Source organism: Acartia tonsa, chromosome 6, assembly GCF_053477335.1.
Source record: "Acartia tonsa isolate MP-2025a chromosome 6, ASM5347733v1, whole genome shotgun sequence".
Taxonomy (NCBI): domain Eukaryota; kingdom Metazoa; phylum Arthropoda; class Copepoda; order Calanoida; family Acartiidae; genus Acartia; species Acartia tonsa.
In genome coordinates, this window is record NC_137265.1 from 7027713 (window position 1) to 7047448 (window position 19736).

At 32.6% G+C, this 19736-nt stretch overlaps 1 protein-coding gene across 1 annotated transcript in view; it reads right to left on the reverse strand.

Annotated features, from left to right (window-relative positions):
* Positions 1-16257, reverse strand: part of LOC145321710 (uncharacterized) — a 44605-nt gene extending 28348 nt beyond the window's left edge. Inside the window, exons 1-4 of the mRNA XM_080163255.1 lie at positions 16204-16257; positions 11837-11909; positions 4884-4924; positions 2579-2628 (exon numbers count right to left, since the gene is read on the reverse strand). Of these exons, the coding sequence (XP_080019381.1) occupies positions 2579-2628; positions 4884-4924; positions 11837-11886 (141 nt within the window). The 5' untranslated portion in view covers positions 11887-11909; positions 16204-16257. The remainder of the gene's footprint in view (positions 1-2578; positions 2629-4883; positions 4925-11836; positions 11910-16203) is intronic.
* Positions 16258-19736: the final 3479 nt, after the last annotated feature.

The window sequence follows — 19736 nt, forward strand, 5'->3', positions numbered from 1 at the left end:
AACATACATAAAAGCGAAGCACTGAAACGGTAGGACAAACAGACATTAACACTTGTATGGTGTCAGAACTGGATAATCAGAATATAAATGTATAAGATGCGAAGCAAAATTGTCAGTAGATTTTTTGCACCAATACTTACAGCATCCGAAAAAAGCTATTCGTTTCAGACTTACGGAAGGACTGACTGACCGACCCTAATTATAGAAAAGCTCCGCTTTTACAAAATGTTAAAGCACTGTCTTTTTCATTATTTGAAAAACTTTTATTAACCCTATCATTTGGGGGAGTGGGTTGTTTTCCTACTATCCTGCATGTTTAGTGATGACAACTTTATTAATTATTAATGGATTCTCCCCTAGCCACTAGGGGCTTTTTCCCCAAAGAGGTAATAGGAATTCCCCCTTCTTTTTCAAAATTGCTTTTTGACAAAATTTTTGATTTAAAAAAAAAATTGCATAAGAAACCCAAATTCTAGCACTTGTAAATTTCATATATTTTGAGAGGCTTTGAAGCAAAGACTAAAGATCATGTTAGTAAATTGATCATTGTAGCAATCAAAAAATTATTATTCATGACTGATTTGGGATTTTCAAAGATTTTCATTTTCCTGAATACATTTTTATCACTTTCCATAACAGATGTACTAGCACAAATTTTAATTCATTCACGACTTTGATGTGATAGGTACATGAATGCTAATTTAATATTATGTCCTACTCTGATATGTCATATATCTTACAGTAAGGAATTTTTTAGAAAAGTTTTTAAATTCGAATATTTTCTAGAAATAGGGTAGGTCCGTCCATCCATACGTCCGTCTGTAACTGATAGATCTTATTGCTAATTTAAGCATGTTGAAATTGTTCTACCGATTTTAAACTTGGCATGCTATTTCCTTTAGTAGTTAGATACGATTCAGAAAGCGCAGCAACTCTTTAATAGTTTCCAGAATATCCGTACGTCCATTTAAAAAATGTCGATTTTAACCTATTAAAAACAATGAACCTAGTAATAGTGTCTAACTTTTTATCTTTGTGACGTAACAAAAATCCATCTCTTTTTTAGGGGTTTCCTTTCCCACCTCCCCTCTCATCCTTCGATTTTTGTTACGTCACAAAGAAAAAAAGTTAGACACTATTACTAGGTTCAAAACAATTTAATTATCCTATTAATCTAATTCTGATTGAACAAGGAACAATGTTTTAAGCGAAGCATCTCTGTAAGTCCCAAACATGTAAGAATGGTGATTCCTGTGGTAGTTATGTACGATTTTAAAATCTAGATTTTTAGTTTGTTTGAAAACAATTTTTCATGTATATATTTATCCTATTCATTTGATTTTTGGAATACTAATTTCTAGGAAAACAAAGTACAATTTTATAAGCAAAGCATTTCTATAATCAGTTTCTAAAATATAAGTGTCCTTAAAAAGTATCCAGTATTTAACCAGTTTTGCAATAAATTCACTCACAATTTTGTCTAGACTTATACATTTATATTCTGCTTATTGAGTTATTACTCTCTACAAGTGTTAATGTTCGTTTGTCTTATAGTTTTAAAGACTTTTATAGCTGTTGTCATCCTTGTTAAAACACATTTGCTAACATGCCTGGGTTTTAAGTCACCCAGTTATAGCAATAGTCCCAAATATAATTCCAATATACTGTACACATTTTATTCTTATATAAATCTATAAGAACAGATTATCTTATAAAACATGAAATTGAAAATGCGCACATACCAAATATGTAATGATATTATCACTTTTAAACCTTTGAAATTCCAAATAATACAAAGTCTTTTTCAAATAGTTTTCTTATTTTGTTTTATAAGTGTATGTTAGCTAAATGTTGAAGTATATATGTATAACCTAGACAACTACCTGGTTCCAGTGGTAGGTACCTTTTTCGTCTTCTAGCAAATTGCTTTCTGCTCTTTTGTAGCGACTTGGCTGTGTTAATATTTCAGACGATATTGGCTGTTATTCAAAGAAGTGGATTATTGTTTTTCAACTTTACTGGAAAACATAATAATCTGGTATAATCCAAGTATGAATAAACCCATTAATGTATAAAAAAAAACATATGGAGCCTTATTAGATAACCCTAGCATCACCGAGAGACAGATTCACAGAAGGAAACTAACTGCCTTAGAAATGATTGAGATATAAATATATTGATAAGATATTAAACTTTTAAGTATAGATGTGATACACCAAACATCTACCTCCTTTTTATTCAAGGACCCGATAGATTTATGGCGTTGTTTTCAGACATAAAAATAATTTGTAAAAATTAAGCTGACAAATCTTAGAACCAATGAGGATGTATTATGGGGTCTTTGATTAGTTAGGGTATATCTTTTAACTCTTGCCCCCTGTATTAATTTAGATCGAAGCAGCTGATAGTGACTGATAAAAAATAAAGCCTTACAATACAAATGACCAATGATAGGCCAGTATACATTTTACCATTGGTCAATCACAATCATTTGTCATTTGTATTGTATTACGTCATTTTTTATTAGGCCCTATAAGATGCTTTATTTAAATCTATTTGTTAAAATGTAAATAAATTCCTGAGAGTGAAATGGAGACCAACACATGAAGAATGCAAACACCACAGCAGCTGAAATCAAAAGCATATTTAACAAATGGGTGCTTTCCCTCTAAGTGTCTTTAGAGCACTGAAAAGCCTTTCAAATTAACTGAAAATAAGTTAGTAAGAAGGGGGAGGGGGTGATTAGTTCTTTTCCTATGCTATATTTGTTTACCAAATATAATATAGACTGACTTAAAGTAATTAACAAACAAACGAAAAAGCACCCATTCACCCTTTTTTAAATGAATATCAAAATAAGATGGTTGTGGGGGATTTTAGCTAGACTAGGCTTTTTGTGGCAAAACACCCACTTGACAAATTGCTTAGTTTAGGTTTTCAATATTTTGTATTCTTTTCGTGGAAGCTTTACATTGATATTGATAGGTATTATCAGGGATAAGGGATAGGAAACCTGGCCATAAATTAGGTCTCGGCCTGGTTTTGAAAGGGATCATGCAACTTTTACCATTTGCCTAATTTAATGACCTCACTGGCGGACGGCTCATATTGGCTACCGCTCTAAACCAATAGTGTTCTGTGATTTGGGCTTGTTTTGTATCAACCAATCACCAATTGGCGGAAATTTTAGAAGCAGACAATTCTAGAAAAAATAATGATTTCGTCTGCTACGAAAAAATAAATATAAATGGTGTTAGATCACATTAGTTTAATTATTAAATCTGCTTAGAGTTAAACATTAAAAAAGGGCCATATAGAAAAAACCAAAATAACGGGATTATTACTTTGGAAAGAAGGTAGCTACGAATTTTCATTTGGTAGTTTATAAATTAGATGTTGTATTTTGAATTTTAAAATTTAGTACGGAATTGATACAACACCTTAACCCTAATTTTTGTACAATACAACACAGTACAGATATATCATTACATTATAGTATCCAAAGAACTTGATAGAATGTTACCCAAGTGCATATTTATTTATTTATTTTGAATTTTAATTAGCAATGAAATTTTCAAATAAAATTTTTACTCATTAATAGAAATGCAAATAATACAAACTAAAATCTGTCTGAGGGAAACCCAACAATAGCTTTCTGACAGTTCAAATTACCAAAGTAAAAGATAAAAAAATTTTGGGAGAGAAAAAACTTCATTTTAACAAAAGCCATTAATATATAGGTTTATAAAAAGTTATGTTTTTTACTTTAAACTAGCTACCTGAATTTATCTACACACACACACACAGCTTTTTCATTAGCGTTTAGGACGAACCACTGCGTCATCCCAAAACTGGTTTATTAGGCCTAGGCTTGAAATAGGCCTGAAATAATATTTTCCTACGTTTCCCATCCCTTATCCCTGGGTATATTTTTCTGAAGGAATTGAATCTACTTTGGATAATTATATTTAAACTTTTTCAGATAAGCTTCATAATCATACTTAATTGAGAGTAAATCCAACAAACAAAGATTAGTTGAGATACCTAACCCATTGAACTCAATGATGTTTCATATGAGGAAAATCGTTAGATTAAAAGTTTAAAGATTTAATTAACTTATTTCTCAGAAAAAAAATCTCTAATCTTGGAAAATGCAATTAAAATATCTTTAAAGGTTGCAAAATGTACATTTTATAAACAAAGTTATAAAAATTTTAGAAAGTTTATGACAATATTAATCAATCTACACCCTCCTTAACTCTCTTTCTCTCTCTCTCTCTCTCTCTCTCTCTCTCTCTCTCTCTCTCTCTCTCTCTCTCTCTCTCTCTCTCTCTCTCTCTCTCTCTCTCTATCTATCTCTCTCTCTCTCTCTCTTTCTCTCATATCTATTAAAGGTGGTTTCTCTCAAAGTGCCTAGTCAAGGATAGAACCCTCAAATAATTTAAAAACAAAAGATTAGTTTTTTGTGTCGGAGTTAGGACGGAGTTATTGGGTACTGCAAGTATAGTCCCCAAAGTTGAGAATAAACCAATCCTCCACCCTTTTTTTCAATTGATTTTAAATATAAGAGAGTTTTCTGTACTCGCTAGGCACTTAGAATTGTACACAGAAAAGTTAGGAAGGAATATTAAAATATCTTTCTTGAGAAAACTATAATAATTATTTATCGCATCGATTATAAACAGCTTTCCGCGGATATAAAAAGTACAATTATAAGATTATAAGTTTAATTAGCCCCGAGATGCAAATCGCACGGGTTAATAAAAACTGGTTTTAACATTATGATTAAACGATACGATATATGATGTTTCAGTGTTGATTTAAACCGGTTATAATCCAGCGGATTTTAATCGGTTTCAAAGCCATACTGGAAAATTTCTTACCTAACATTCGTATCACAGTTCTTCTGCCCTGCATCAATGTTCTGAAAAAAAATACAGTGTGTTTTTTTATGAGAACTTTTTTGAAAGCAATTTTAGCACACCTATAGTTATCAGAATTTAATGATAAATGACTTATTTTCTTCGTTTTTTATAACCATTTATAGAACCTAGGTGTCAACATCTAAAAATGGTTTTAGCGCAATTTTTCTCATGCTTAAATCTTATACCCTTTGCAAGAATGGCTGCAAAACGCTTCAAAGTAGAGATACAGAATTAAAAATTGATACAGATACTTTTGGGGACATGTACTAGAACATTTTAAAGTTTGAAGTCCATTTCTCAACCAGGGAGGGAGTACTGGCCCCCCAAAGTCGACTACTGAAAATCCAATTTTTTTCTTGCAAAGGGTAGAAGATTTGAGCTTAAGAAAAATGCACTAAAACCATTTTTAGATGTTGACACCTAAATTTTGAATTTTTGATTTTACTGCACTTTCTAAATAAAAACTGAAATATTTTTTTGATGCTCTGTAAATGGTTATAAAAAACGAAGAAAATAAGCCGTTAATCATTAAATTCTGATAACTATAAGTGGGGTAAAATTGCTTTTTAAAAAGTTCTCATAAAAAAACACACTGCACATTGGGGCAAATCCAGAAACAAGGGGATTTAATTATTTAGAGCCCGAATTTCGTGTTCAAAATGTCATATTAGGGGGTTTTGAGGTCAGGGAATGCATTTCTAAACTTATCAGAGAAATTTGACAATTTTTCAGTAGCGCAGCTACTCTATAACTAGCTTTTTGGGCCCTTGAAAGTGTATCTATGTCAATTGTAGACCGATTTTAGTGTTCAAAGTGTCAAATTAGGGTTGTTGGGGTCTGGAAATTCATTTCAGTATGAGGGGAGGGGATGGTGTAAAGGGAGTGGATGGGGAATCCTTATTTTAGCTAGCTACAAGTTTCACTTTAAGTAAAAATAAATTCATTTTAAATGTGGGCATGATTGACATCAATTTTTATAACTAATATCTATATTTAAAATGATATTAAGATTCTTGTTTACCGTTTATATGTATATTAGCGGCTTTGCCTCTAGCCTCTAGGGGCTTTGCCCTAAGCGGTATTAAAAAAATTAAGTATCTCTGGTGTTGCAACCACTACATTAAAAAAATAGCCTAATACCAACACAGGACCAGTAGGTATATTCCCTGAAAAGTAGAATCCAATCGGTTCAGTGGTTACCGAGATCTTAAGGGATGGACAGACAGACAGACATTAAGCTACTTTGTATTATAGAATAGCAGCTTCGCCCCTAGCCTCTATGGGCTTTGTCCTAAGAGGTAATTAAAAAAAAATACCTCTGGTGCTGCAACCATTACATTTAAAATTAACTGCATAAAAAAATTGAGAGGGATTTTTTGTTTTTTTAGAGGGTTGAGGACGTCCCACGCCCCAAAAAATAGCTTAAAACTACCACAGGACCAGTAGATATATTCCCTGAAGATTAGAATCCAATCGGTTCAGTGGTTACTAAGATCGTAAGGGACAGACAGACGGACAGACATCAAGCTACTTTGTATTATAGATTAAACCCAGGAATCTAAGGGACAAAACATTGACTGATTAATGTATGTAAATCCCTAATATTGATGCAGCAAATTATATTACAAAAAAATTAATTGTCTGTAGATGAAAATTAGTGGTTGAAAGGTTTCAACACTCAACTTAATGAACCAACCAATAAAAAATTAAACAAAATTCCTAACGTCGCGTTGTTAAGCCAACCAATATAAAAACGTTATGGGGACTAGTGTAATAAATAGCACAATGTCCCCTCCCTTCCTAAGTAAAACTGCAAACATTAAAAATGAAGACCATGTAACTACATAATATAAAAACAAAGCATTACCAATAGACAGACGGATAGGCTAAAATAATTGACGGGGATTTTTGTTTTTTGGGAGGGTTGAGGGTGATATATTCCCTGAAGATTAGAATCCAATCGGTTCAGTGGTTACTTTAATCTTAAGGGACAGACAGACGGATAGACATCAATCTACTTTGTATTATAGATAAACACCCAGGGATCTAAGGGACAAAACAATGACTGATAAATGTATGTAAATCCCCAATATTGATACACCAAGTTATATTGCAAAATTAATTGTCTGTAGATGACAATTAGTGGTTGAAACGTTTTGACACTGAACGTAATGAACCAACCAATAAAAAAAATCCTTAAGTTGTTAAGCCAACGAATATAAAAATATTATTATAAAACTTTGGGGACTAGTGTAATAAACAGCCCAATGTCCTTCCTAAATAAAACTGCAGACATTAAACATAAAGGCCATAAAGCATTACCAAATGACAGACGGATAGGCTACTTGCTAATTCCAATTTCAATTGATTATAAGAACCTCACATTATTTGCATATTGATTTTACCTTTCCGCAGTGAGGGAGGGGACATTAGGCTGTTTTTAACACTAGTCCCTAAAGTTTTAAAGTTATGTGTTCAAACGTTTTAAATACTAATTTTAATCTACACAAGGTAATTTTGTGTATTATCATTGGGGATGTACATCAATTATCAAACTTTGTATTATCCCTTTAAATCCCTTATATTTGTAATAATCTATAATTACATTAAAACCTCGAACATAAAGAGGTTTAGATTTAGGTTTAGACCCCCCCCCCTCTCCTCCCCATCATTTAGTGCAATAGAACTTGAAAATATTTATTATTAACTTTAATTCAAAGTCTGAATAACTATTTCTCAATATAACTATGTTTTTGTTTCTTTATTTAATTGAATTATATCTTAAGTTTTGCCTTTAAAAGCGCATTTAAACGCTTTTTCTTACAAACTTTTCGTGCACCCACCCTCAGAAAACGTGCTAAAAACCCCTACGGGGGCGCGGGGGGGTAAATAAAACCAGTACAGGCGATTATAATATGTCTTCGGGCAATCAAATATCGTATTTTTAGCCGGTGGCAACCGGTGAAAACATGTTTCCTCTAACTGTCTACTTAAATGTTGATTATAAAACAAACAAAAAATCTTAACTTCAACTAGAATTATTTAGGACTTATTTCTTAAATTTGTGTTTTTTTCTTTTATATTGTCAAAATACATGTAGTTCATGACTCACCTGAAGTTATTTTGTCTAATTACGTTAATTCTAAGAGATTTTATAATACTTTTAAAATTGTTGGTGAAACACAAAAAATATGCCCTTTTCTGTAAGAAAATTTTTGCATTTCTTGACTTTCAGGCATTAGAAAGCTTACTTAAAAAGCGTATTTTTACGATTCCTTTGAAATCTGATGTACATTGGGTATGGTAATACTCATAGAATGATTAAAACTTGAATTGGGGGTGGTGAATTGAATCCCCTTGTTGCCCCTATGTGCACTGTATAAATCACGTGACTTGTAACACACACAATAAGACCATTTTCCGATGACAGACACCAAGTAGACTAAGATTGTATGCAAGTTTTAAAAGTATAAGAACAAATAACCAATATTATATTGGTTATAAAGTTTCATTAATTAATGTTTGGTTGTGTTTTGTACATTTAAGAAAAAAAAACTTTAAAAATTAAATGTAAAACTGTAGCTGAACAAAGTGTCTTAAAAAATCTGCCTTGTGACGTCATAAAAATAAGGAATTATCCATCTCTTTTTTTAGGGGTTTTCTTTCCCACTTCTCCTCTCATCTCTCTTATTTTTATGGCGTCACATGGCTAATTTTTGGGACAATTTGTCCACCTACGTAAAATTCAAGAAAATCACTATAACATATAATAGTTGCTTCACCCCTGGCCTCTAGGGAAAGGCAGGGGAGGTCAGGAAAAACAGCCAAAAACCTCCGCAATACATTTATGAATCTTTAGCCTCAGACATAAAAACCTTACAACCTTCATATGGCTTCTGTAATGGATTAGGGCCATTCTCCCCCCCCCCCCCCACCTCCTGTATAGAATTTTTAAAATGCAAATAGATATGTTAACATAGGGGTTAGGTTAGTTTTAGACAGGGTTCAAGGTTTTATCTCTCCGTAGGGTTTCAAAAGAAGTTCATTATTATTGAAAATATTCTATTTGAAAAAAAGTTGTTTAACTTAATAAATTTATGAAAGAGTTATTTCTATTCTATTTACATTTTACAGCAATCATGATTTAAATGAAGAAAGGCATGCCTTAGAATATATATAAAAATTTTGATGGAAAAGATATAAAAAGAAAAGAAATGGTTGAATATTAAAATGCAGAAAGGTATACACAGAGCTATTGTGGATTTTAGGGATTTGTCTTTATACCACTCATACAATTTCAATTTTCTTTGGTGTGCCATTTAATCCGCGAAAATGGCAAAATTAATGAAGCGCTGAAAAGTGCCATGTGGAGAACGAAGAAAGTCGCTCAAAAAATCAGCATGTGACGTCATAAAAATGAAGGATTATCCATCTCTTTTTTAGGGGTTTTCTTTTTATTTTTATGACGACAGAATTTTTTTGAGCGACTTTCTTCGTCTTCTAACATGTGTGTTTTAAAAATACGTCTAAAAAGGAGGAATTAGAGGAGAAAATGAATAGGAAACACCTAAAAAAGAGATTGATAATAGATGTAATTTTTTTGACGTCGCACATGACACTTTTCTGCGCTTCAAAAATAATTACTACTATATTAAAACATTTGAAATTCTGATAGCCATTAACATCTTTTTTTTTAATTGCTTTGTTAGAATCAAACCTACAATAATTATGACTCTTAAATGATACATTTAGGAAATAAAATCTATTTTTCCAGTTCTTAGATGTCTATCTAGTTTTAATGAGTTAGTGTCTTCGCCCCTATTCTCTAGGGCCCTAGGTATGTAGGGGGAAAAATTTATATAAGGAAGTATATATAAGGGAGGGATTATTTTTCTCAGAACCAATATTTACTTTATCGAGTGCTAATCTAAGCTGTTTACGAGGTCTTACTGGACATACAATACATACTTAAATAAACTATATTTAAAATGAAAAATAAGTTTGTTGGTTGTGTTTAAAGACCACTAGAGAGTTGTTCTTAGAGATAGAAAAACTTATAAAACTACGCATTTGGATTTATTGCAGTTAAACAGGAATAGATACACTGCAAAGTTTAAACTCAAATGAATACATCCTTCCATTATCTAAAATTCAGATCATTTGAATTTTAATTTCCGAATGTGTACACAGTTTTCTCGGTGTTTCCTAATCCAATCTCAATATTTATTACTAGCTGAAAAAGCGTCAAACTTCCAAACTATTTAATGAAGGAGTGGGAGATATCGTCAATTTAAAATTTAAATATAAAGAGTTAATAAGGTGATTTATTTCCCAAATGTACCACTTTTTGCACTACCTCTCCTATTTCGGTAGTACTGTTAATCTCTATGATCCTAGAGGACATAAAAAAAGTGTCACAGTCCCTAGATATCTAGATATCTAGCTATCCATGAAGGTAGGTAACAAAAACCACAAAAAAAAACAAAAAAGTGGTCCACTTGGCAAATAATGCACCATAAATAAAATTAACATACAATGTACTAGACTAGCGGCTTCGCCCCTAGCCTCTAGGGGCTTTGCCCAAAGAGGTAACTTTAAAAAAAGTAAGTATTTTTGGTGCTGCCATTTATTTTAAAATAACTGCCTAAAAAACGGTGGGGGATTTTTTGTTTTGGGGGGAGTTGTGGGTGTCCCACCCCCAAAGAAAATAGCCTAATACCACAACAGAACCAGTAGGTATATGCCCTGAAGAGTTGAATCCGATCGGTTCAATGGTTACCGAGATCTTAAGGGACGGACGGACAGACGGACATCATTCTACTTTGTATTATAGATAGAGGAGATCTGCCAATCCAAATCTATAAAAGCCCTACAACAATACTCTGAATTTTTATACTAAGTTATGCATTAGCTCGTCCCGGATTTTAAAAATTTTTTTAAAATTTTTGCCCCCAGCCAAAGTATGGTTGGTTTATTCCAAAAAATGACCAATGCAAAATATTTCTTCAGTAATGCAAAAATTGCGACGGTACAAGCACTTTAAAATTTTGAGGCCCCCCTTATGGAGGTCAAAAATTCATTGCATCAGAACTATGGCTTCATGGTGCTCCTAGGAAAGGCCTTGAGGAGTAGAATCAGGAACTTTTGTCCGTTTCAAAATATCTCGTTCCTAGCTTTAGAAATGATGAAAAAACCACCATTATTTAGAGTTTATTGAGAATTGTCCAATTTGTAGAAGTTTTTTTTATGTTTTTTGTGATTTTCTCAGACTAGGAACGAGATATTTTGAAGCGGACAAAAGTTTCTGATTCTACTCATCAAGTGCTTTTACCGTCGCAATTTTTGCATTACAGAAAAAATATTTTGCATTGGTCATTGTTTTTGCATAAATTAACCATATTTTGGTTGGGAACCAAAATTTTAACATAAATGTTCAAATCTGGGACAGGCTAATGTAGAGTTGAAACTCGTATGCAATTTTGACAATTTTGACTTTGGAAAATTACTTGCTACACCTTCATATATTATAATCAGGGCTGCTCCCATTTTTTTTGGTTAATTTCAGGTTTATATCGACACACTAGAATTGAAATTTTAACAAAATTTTTCAAATCCGGGACAGGCTATTATGCATGCATTTAAAATAATGGACTTTATGCATTTTCAATCTTTTATATTTTACACATTTTTTATGCAATAAATTTTTTTAAGTAAAGCTAAAAATAAAAAATAATGATAATTTAATAAAAATTTATTTCTGGAGCAGCTTATAGTGCCTATAAAACAAGACCTCATACAATACAAATTACCAATGGTAGACCAGTATACATTTTAATTGATCAAAGTTAAACTGTATACTGGCCTATAATTGGTCATTTGTATTAGGCACTATAAGCTGCTTCATGATTTACCTTTCTGCTTTGCAGTGTTGCCCTTGACCAGAGGCGGCGCATCTCTGCATTTTACTTTGCTTCAGTGTCAACCCTAAATAATATAATTATAATGATAATGACTGTCCCTATATGAATAAATAGCGGCTACGCCCCCAGAAGCCTAAAGTGGCACTTTTTTAAAAAATAATACGATACTGATCTACGTTGCTTTCAAGTTTCTACGATACCTAGCTATGTTGCGTATATGAGTCTCTATAAATAAATATTTTCGATTTTTTGTGATTTCTCTTGGGAGGGTGGTAGTACCATCCCCTAAAGAGTTATAAACATTTCCGGGACCTCTGAGATGCTACCCTGTTAAGCAGAACCCGATCGGTTCAGCGGTTAGTGAGATCCTTCGGTACAGACACACAGGCAGACAAACACACACCCATTCGAATCCGGCGGATAGGAACCGGTTCTTATTCATACGAAAAAACTATGTCTAGCATCGTACTATATCCATCTTTCTACGAATATAAAAATATAAAATATAATTGTACATTCTATATCCGCGGAAAGCCGTTTATAATACGATGCGAGAAATAACTATTCTAAGACAATCCAGATCTCTATAACAGTTAGGGAGTTGAATCCATTTTTATAGAAGCAGAAATATAATCTATGATTATGGTTTGGACCCTCTAAAACTGTAATCTACCCTTCCACTTTCCCCTCTTCACCAAGAGAGGGGAAAGTGGAATCTTACAATTCAAAAATCGTATCGGCGTTGAAGATATCTTCACCAAGAGAAGGGAAAGTAGAATCTTACATTTAAAAATCGTATCGGCGTTGAAGATATCTTCACCAAGAGAGGGGAAAGTGGAAAGGTAGATTACAGTTTTAGAGGGTCCAAACCATAATCATAGATTATATTTCTGCTTCTATAAAAATGGATTCAACTCCCTAACTGTATAAGTCATAATAGGTATCTCACAAGTCTAGCATTAAAACAAATAAGAGCTTTATAAAAAAAAACTCTTAAATTGAATTTCCAAAATAAATAAGTTTTCTAAAGTCAAATAAGAAAATTTCTAATTTTTATAAGAATCCATTTACTAGTATATAAAACGTAATACTAATTTATTATATGCGCATGCGGGTTTATATTTAACCACATAACAATTTGACTATCCTTTGAAGAATTTAATACGTGAATGAAGCTCTTTATAGTGCCTATAAAAAAGGGGATAGATTTAAAAACTTCTGGCCAAAGTATCCCCAAAGGCGTTATATTAGAATAGTCCATTTTTCTAATAAGATGTCGGTTCAAAGTTTTGATATTTATCCCCTTTTTTATAAGCACTATATAGAGCATCATAGAGAAATTATAAATTTTTTTTAGGAAGCAGACGATCTTATAATTGATGGGTCAAATAGGCTTTTGTTTTTTTTTCGGGAAGTTTCATATATGCCATTAGATGGTATAAGGCTATTTTCAAAAAACAAAATCCCCTTAAATGCACTTTTCCTAGAAGCTAGTGCTAATTTATAGAATTGAGGGATCTAAAGGGATAAGACAATAGACATTAAATTAATGTAAATCCCCAATGATTATACACTAAATGTATCTTTCTGTAGCGTAAAATTAGTTGCTAAAACGTTTGAACACTTAAAAAAATAAACCCACCAATAAAAAGCCACTGAAGTCCTCAAAGGTGTTAAGCCAAAGAATAAGAAAAGGTTATTATTAAATTTTAGGGACTAGTATAATAAACAATGTCCCCTTCCTCTATAAGCTGTGCTACATAAAAATATTTTAACTTTAAATTTTTAAGTTTTAAATTGACGGAGAAAAAAACTAACAACCACATAATATTTTGGCTAGTAAACAGAATTGTTTTATAAATTTACTGGCGGATGCGCTTCTGCCATCTAAGGGCATTGTATTCAAAGGGGCTAGAAAAATAGCTTAGAACAATCCCATAAACCTGTTAACCATCACTAGACCTCTATGAAGCTTACTTAAAACAAAGAATCAGTAGTTTCAGTAGTTATTGAGATCTGAAGCTTCAGAAAAAAAAATCTTACTACTTTATATAATAGGATTATGTGATCTAACTAGCGCAAGTAAATATGATTTTGTGTTTAAGAGTGAATTTCTCCATTGTATGTCCGTCCGTCAGTCCGTAACGCTAAACGGGAAATGTTTCTCGGCTGTTATTGAAAATAGACAGTTGGAAGTTTCAGTTAATATTTGTCGGACATATGAACACCTCGTCTATAATTTTTGTCTGCCTACGACATACATAAAACTTATTTTTTAATGGTTTTCTTGATTTTTTTGTCCAAGCCATGATTTCTGTGCTTTACTACATATGGATGTTTTCATTCTTGTTTAGGTCTATATAGGTAATGTTTTACATTTAACATAATACTTAAATCTATCATAAAACTAATTGGAGATTTAAAAATGAAAGTAAAATTTCGGGTTGAATTAGAAATAATGTTCTACATATTATCCTATCCCTTTTTCCCCGGACATTTGACCATAAGAAAATTGCAATTACAAGGTGTGAGAGTTTTGCCAAGTGTTTTTTTTTGGCGGGTTTCACAACCGTTTATTTTCTTGAGCCAAATGAATAATCAGTAGTACCTATTTTTTACAGTAATTAAACCATTGTTTTACAGTTTCTTTTTAGTTGGTTCTAGATATTTTATTTCGTTGGGCTATTGGTTACTGTTATGGAAATAGACCTTTGGAGACATTTCATAGCAAAACAAAGATGTGATATTATGAACTTTTCGAATACGAAGAAAGACCTTCTAAAAATCATCATGTAACGTCATAAAAACGAGGGATTATTCATAACTTTTTTAGGAGTTTTTTTTCCCACTCCTCCTTTCCTCATTTTTATGATGTCATTGACGGACTTTCTTCGTATTTGAACTTTTCCATTCGCCTTAAATTTGATTCAATTAATTAAGACTAATTAATATAATTAGTTAATCATGGTTTTAAAAATTTCTTTCCCCACTTAAAGTTATATCTCATTCCCGTATACATGAAAATCTACAAAAACGCCCAACACGGATGGATTACATAAGTAACTGCATTTATACTTTATACTCTTTTGAGTTGATTGGAATGTGTGTTTTTCTAAATTTGTAATCTAATTAGCTGAACAACTCTAATATTTTTAAGAGCCTACCAAAGTCTTTATTTTTTCATTCATTTATAGAGATAATAGGTCAAAATAGATTTATATATTTATAGTTTTAAAAATATTTTTTGCTTCCAATGCCTTTTTTCATATATTCAATTTTTTTAGGTTCATTAAGTTAAGTGTCCAAACGTTCCAACTACCAATCGTATATTATAGAAGAAGTAATTTTGTGCATCATCAATGGGAATTACATCATTTTATCGGAAATTGTCTTATCCCTTTAGATCTCTGGTTTATATATTATGTGTGAGTATTTGTGGATTGGTCAAAGACATGGCTATGTTTCAACTTAAAACATTATAAAATTAGATATTAGCTCTAGCTGTAAGAAAATCATTTCAGAAAATATCTACAAAAAAAATTGAATGTGAATTCCAAAAAAATATTCAAACCCATTGATATTAAAAAAAAAAAATAAGCTAAAATTTATTGTAAATATGAAATAGTTTGAATCACCCAATCCAATTTTACTAAAGTCCCCAAAGTTGTGAAGCCAACGAATCTTTGGGGACCTGTGTTTATTACACACACTCTCCTCTCTCTCTGGTTCTTGGAATAATTATTCTCGTATTCATTCGAATCCGGTGGATAGGAACCGGTTCTCATCCATATGAAAAAACTATGTCTAGCATCGTATTATATCCAGCTTTCTACGAATATGAAAATGTACAATCATAAGATTAAAACCAGTTTTTTAGCCGGTGCCTTCGGCACCTCGGGGCTAAAAAAACTGGTTTTGATCTTATAATTGTACATTCTATATCTGCGGAAAGCCGTTTATAATACAATGCGAGAAATAACTATTACCACCCCCCCCCCCCCACACACACACAACCATTTGAGGTGAAGAACTTTAAGATGGATTAATGTTTATCTTTGGTATTGAGACTCTAACCTTACTAGATTATGTCAGGGATCTAAAGGGATAAGACAATTGCCGTTTAATTTATGTAAATCTCCAATGATGTTACACAAAATTACCCTTCAGTAGGATTAAAATTAGGGGTTTTAACGTGTAAACACTCAACTTAATGATCCAACCAATCAAAATTCTTTAAAGTCCCAAAAGTTGTTAAGCCAACGAATAATAAAACTTTAATATAAAGCTTTGGGGACTAGTGTAATAAACAGCCCATTATCCCCTCTCTCTCTCTCTAGCAACAATAAGTAAAATCTTACCTATTTTAACATAGAGTAGAACCACAAGAACCAAGGGTATTAGAAAGTACAGAACTGTGGACGCAGCCATCAAATATAAAGGAATCTGAATTTCAATCATAGAATTTTTTGAATAGTTTTTGAAAGCGCAGATTTTTAATAGTTGTAGTAGTTTGTTGTACAATCGAACATTGTTACTTTCTGTTTATCAACTTTGGGAACTTTGATTAGTTGGTTCATTAAGTTGAGTGTACACACATTTCTACCAATAATTATAACCTACATAAGGAGTAATTTTGTGAATCATCACACTCTTTAAAAATCTTGGAAAATACATTATTGTGTGGTAATACGACAACCAGACGGACAGGCAGTTTACAGAGTTGCTACGCTGTGACTTATGATAACAAACCCACTGCACTAATCTTATTATATCACCATCTATCTCATGACCGATGTTGACCCCGCTATCTAGCGGTCAAACTGGCCTGCCTAAATGTGGGGAGGGGACTCAAACATGCAACTATCACGCGTCCCTCACGCGCTTATATAACCGGGAGGCGCTGCCTCCCCTTTTACCACCGCTGCCCCCACAGCCTGTCTACCGCCGGGAGCTAAGCCCTAGCGTCCCACACCCCCTTCAAACCTAACCATTGTTATAATCTGTTGTATATATATATAGTAAACATTGCTTGTAAATATTATTCAGTTAAATATATAATTTCTGTATGACTAAATCCTGCTAGTTTATAGAGGTAGAATAATTCAAGGCTAGGGCTCGTTGAACTCGAACTCGTTACCCTGTGGGCCGAGAACGCTCGGCTTACCAGAATTGCCCTTCCCCCCCACCCCCACCCTCCAAAAAAATGAAATACTAAAAATTAGTTAAATAGTAAATAACAAGTATGAAAACATCCATAAAAGCGATGCTGTTAAACGGTAGGACACACGAACATTACAATTGTAGAGTGTCAAAAACCAATGAGCAGGAAAAAATGTGTAAGTCTAAACAAAATTGTTTAGATTTCTGTAAATTTGTTAAAGGAATCATAATGCAAAGTTTGAAATGGATATGACAATTCTAACATGTCTAAATTATTGAAAAAGGTAACAATTAAATCCGTTATGGACGTACAGGCGGACTGACCATAATTATAGAAAAGCTTCGCTTTTAAAAAGTATGTCTATGATTCGTGTGAGCCTTTCTCATGGAAGAAAATACTGCACCAGGCGGAGTCTAATAAATCTTACGGCCTGACGGACGTACTGACAAAGTATATTATAGAGTAGCTTTGCTACAAAAAAAAACAAGTATGTCAATTAAATCCGTTATGGACGTACAGGCGGACTGACCATAATTATAGAAAAGCTTCGCTTTTAAAAAGTATGTCTATATTCCTGAGAGCCTTTCTCATGGAAGGGAATACTACACTAGGCAGGGTCTATCAAATCTTAAGGACTGACGGACGGATAGATAGAGTATATTATAGAGTAGCTTCGCTAAAAAAAAACAAGTATGTCTATGATTCCTGTGAGCCTTTCTCGTGGAAGGGTATGCTGCACCAGGCTGAGTATAACAAATCTTACGGACTGACGGACGAACAGACAAAGTAAGTCATAGAAAAGCTTCGCGTTTAAAAAGTATGTCTATGATTCCTGTGAGCCCTTCTCATGGAAGGGTATGCTGCACCAGGCGGAGTCTATCAAATCTTCATCATTATACTGCACATAATTCACCTAAACAAACACATTTAGTTATCCACACGTTTCATAGTAATACTTTGGTAGTAAATTCAGTGCTTTATCTCAAAGTGTTTAGCGAGCACAGAAAAACGACATTCCCATTTCTTTAATATATATTTAGAGTAAGGATGCGTAGTTTTTTTTCTGTAGATTATTTCCTGTGGGGTTGCCATTTACCCAGTATAACCTAACCAAGCCTTAATTAAACACAAGAAACCCTACCCCCTTTTTTTCAATTAATTTACAAATAAGTAGGGTTGGGCCGGATACTTTTATGACCGGACACTAGATATCCGGTATCCGACCGGATATCTGGCAAAAGTTCGATATCCGGCAAATTACCGGATATCCGACATTAGAAATCAGCCGAATATCCTGATAGTTTCGAGAATCTGTATCCGGCCGGATATTGGAAATGGCAATCTTACAAATAAGTTGGGGGGGGGGGGGGGGAGGGGTTCTGTGCTTGAATAGATACTTGAAGGAAGAAGCCAATAAATTATAGTTAGTAAAGTTCTTCCAGCCGTTTGGCAGCTAGCTGCATTTAAAGTTATTTATTTCGAGAATAGTTTTAATTCATAACTTGTGAAACTGGTAAATATTCAATGAGGAAGGAAATATTTTATAATAACATGTTATTATATATTCACATGTCCAGTTCTGTATGCTTCTGATTGATTATATAACATTAAATATACGTGATAAAATATAAAGTAGCTAGCAAAGAAGATAAAGTATAGAATAGAATCCAGGTAGAAGATTCTGCCTGGCTAGCCTGAAGTAAAATTGGAACTTTTGAAAGACCAAAACGGCTACAAGGCTGTTAGTAAATAACATGATTTCAGTAATTATTCAGAAAAAATATTCAAAATAAATTTCTTTTCCAATGATTTACTAAAAGCCATGTAGCCAAGAATCCAGCTTCCTCTTCCCTATTCACAATGGATTAAAAATGAATTTAATGTGCATATTAAGCCTTAAAAAAATAATTATGTAAGAAAATTTACAAAAAATATTGGTCTCAGTATTTACATTATAAAACTAGGTTGCGCTCTTATGTTTCTTATATTAGATGTTGATACAAATTAAACTTTTCTAGTTTTGTCCAACTAGTCATTGTAATTTGTACTATATCATTATTGTTTTTACTGCGCAAGTCAAAGATTCCTTCAAATTTCCCAGAAATATTTAGGGTTTTCATTTCTATTCCTCCTTATTCTATGGTAGCTAGGTACTTAAAAATAAATTAACACTTACAGATTTGCGTATTAGAGTATCATATTTTATTTTTTAATTTTATAACTATGGAAAATTAATTAAAGTTAATGGATATTTTTTATTTAATTAATATTTAATCGGATTAAATGTTATCAACAAACATGGAGGATAACATCAATAAAAGCGTAACTGAACAAGGATGACAACATCCATAAAAGCGAAGCTCTGAAACGTTAGGACAAACGGACATTAACACTTGTATAATGTCAGAACTGAATAATCAGAATGCGAATGTATAAGAGTCAAAGCAAAATTGTAAGTAAATTTGTTGAAAAACTGCTTGATACAGGAAAATGATTATGGACATACTTACATTTTTAGGACTTGTTTATAGAGTTGCTTCGCTTATAATATTGTACTTTGTTGTTCCAGAAATCAGTATACCAAAAATCAGACCAATCGGATAATTAGGTCACATACAAATTTGTTGTTAAAAATGTAAAAAAAAATCAACATGTTTAAAATGGACGTACGGACATTCTGGTAATTATTATAGAGTTGCTACGCTTTCTAACTCGTACCTAACTATTACA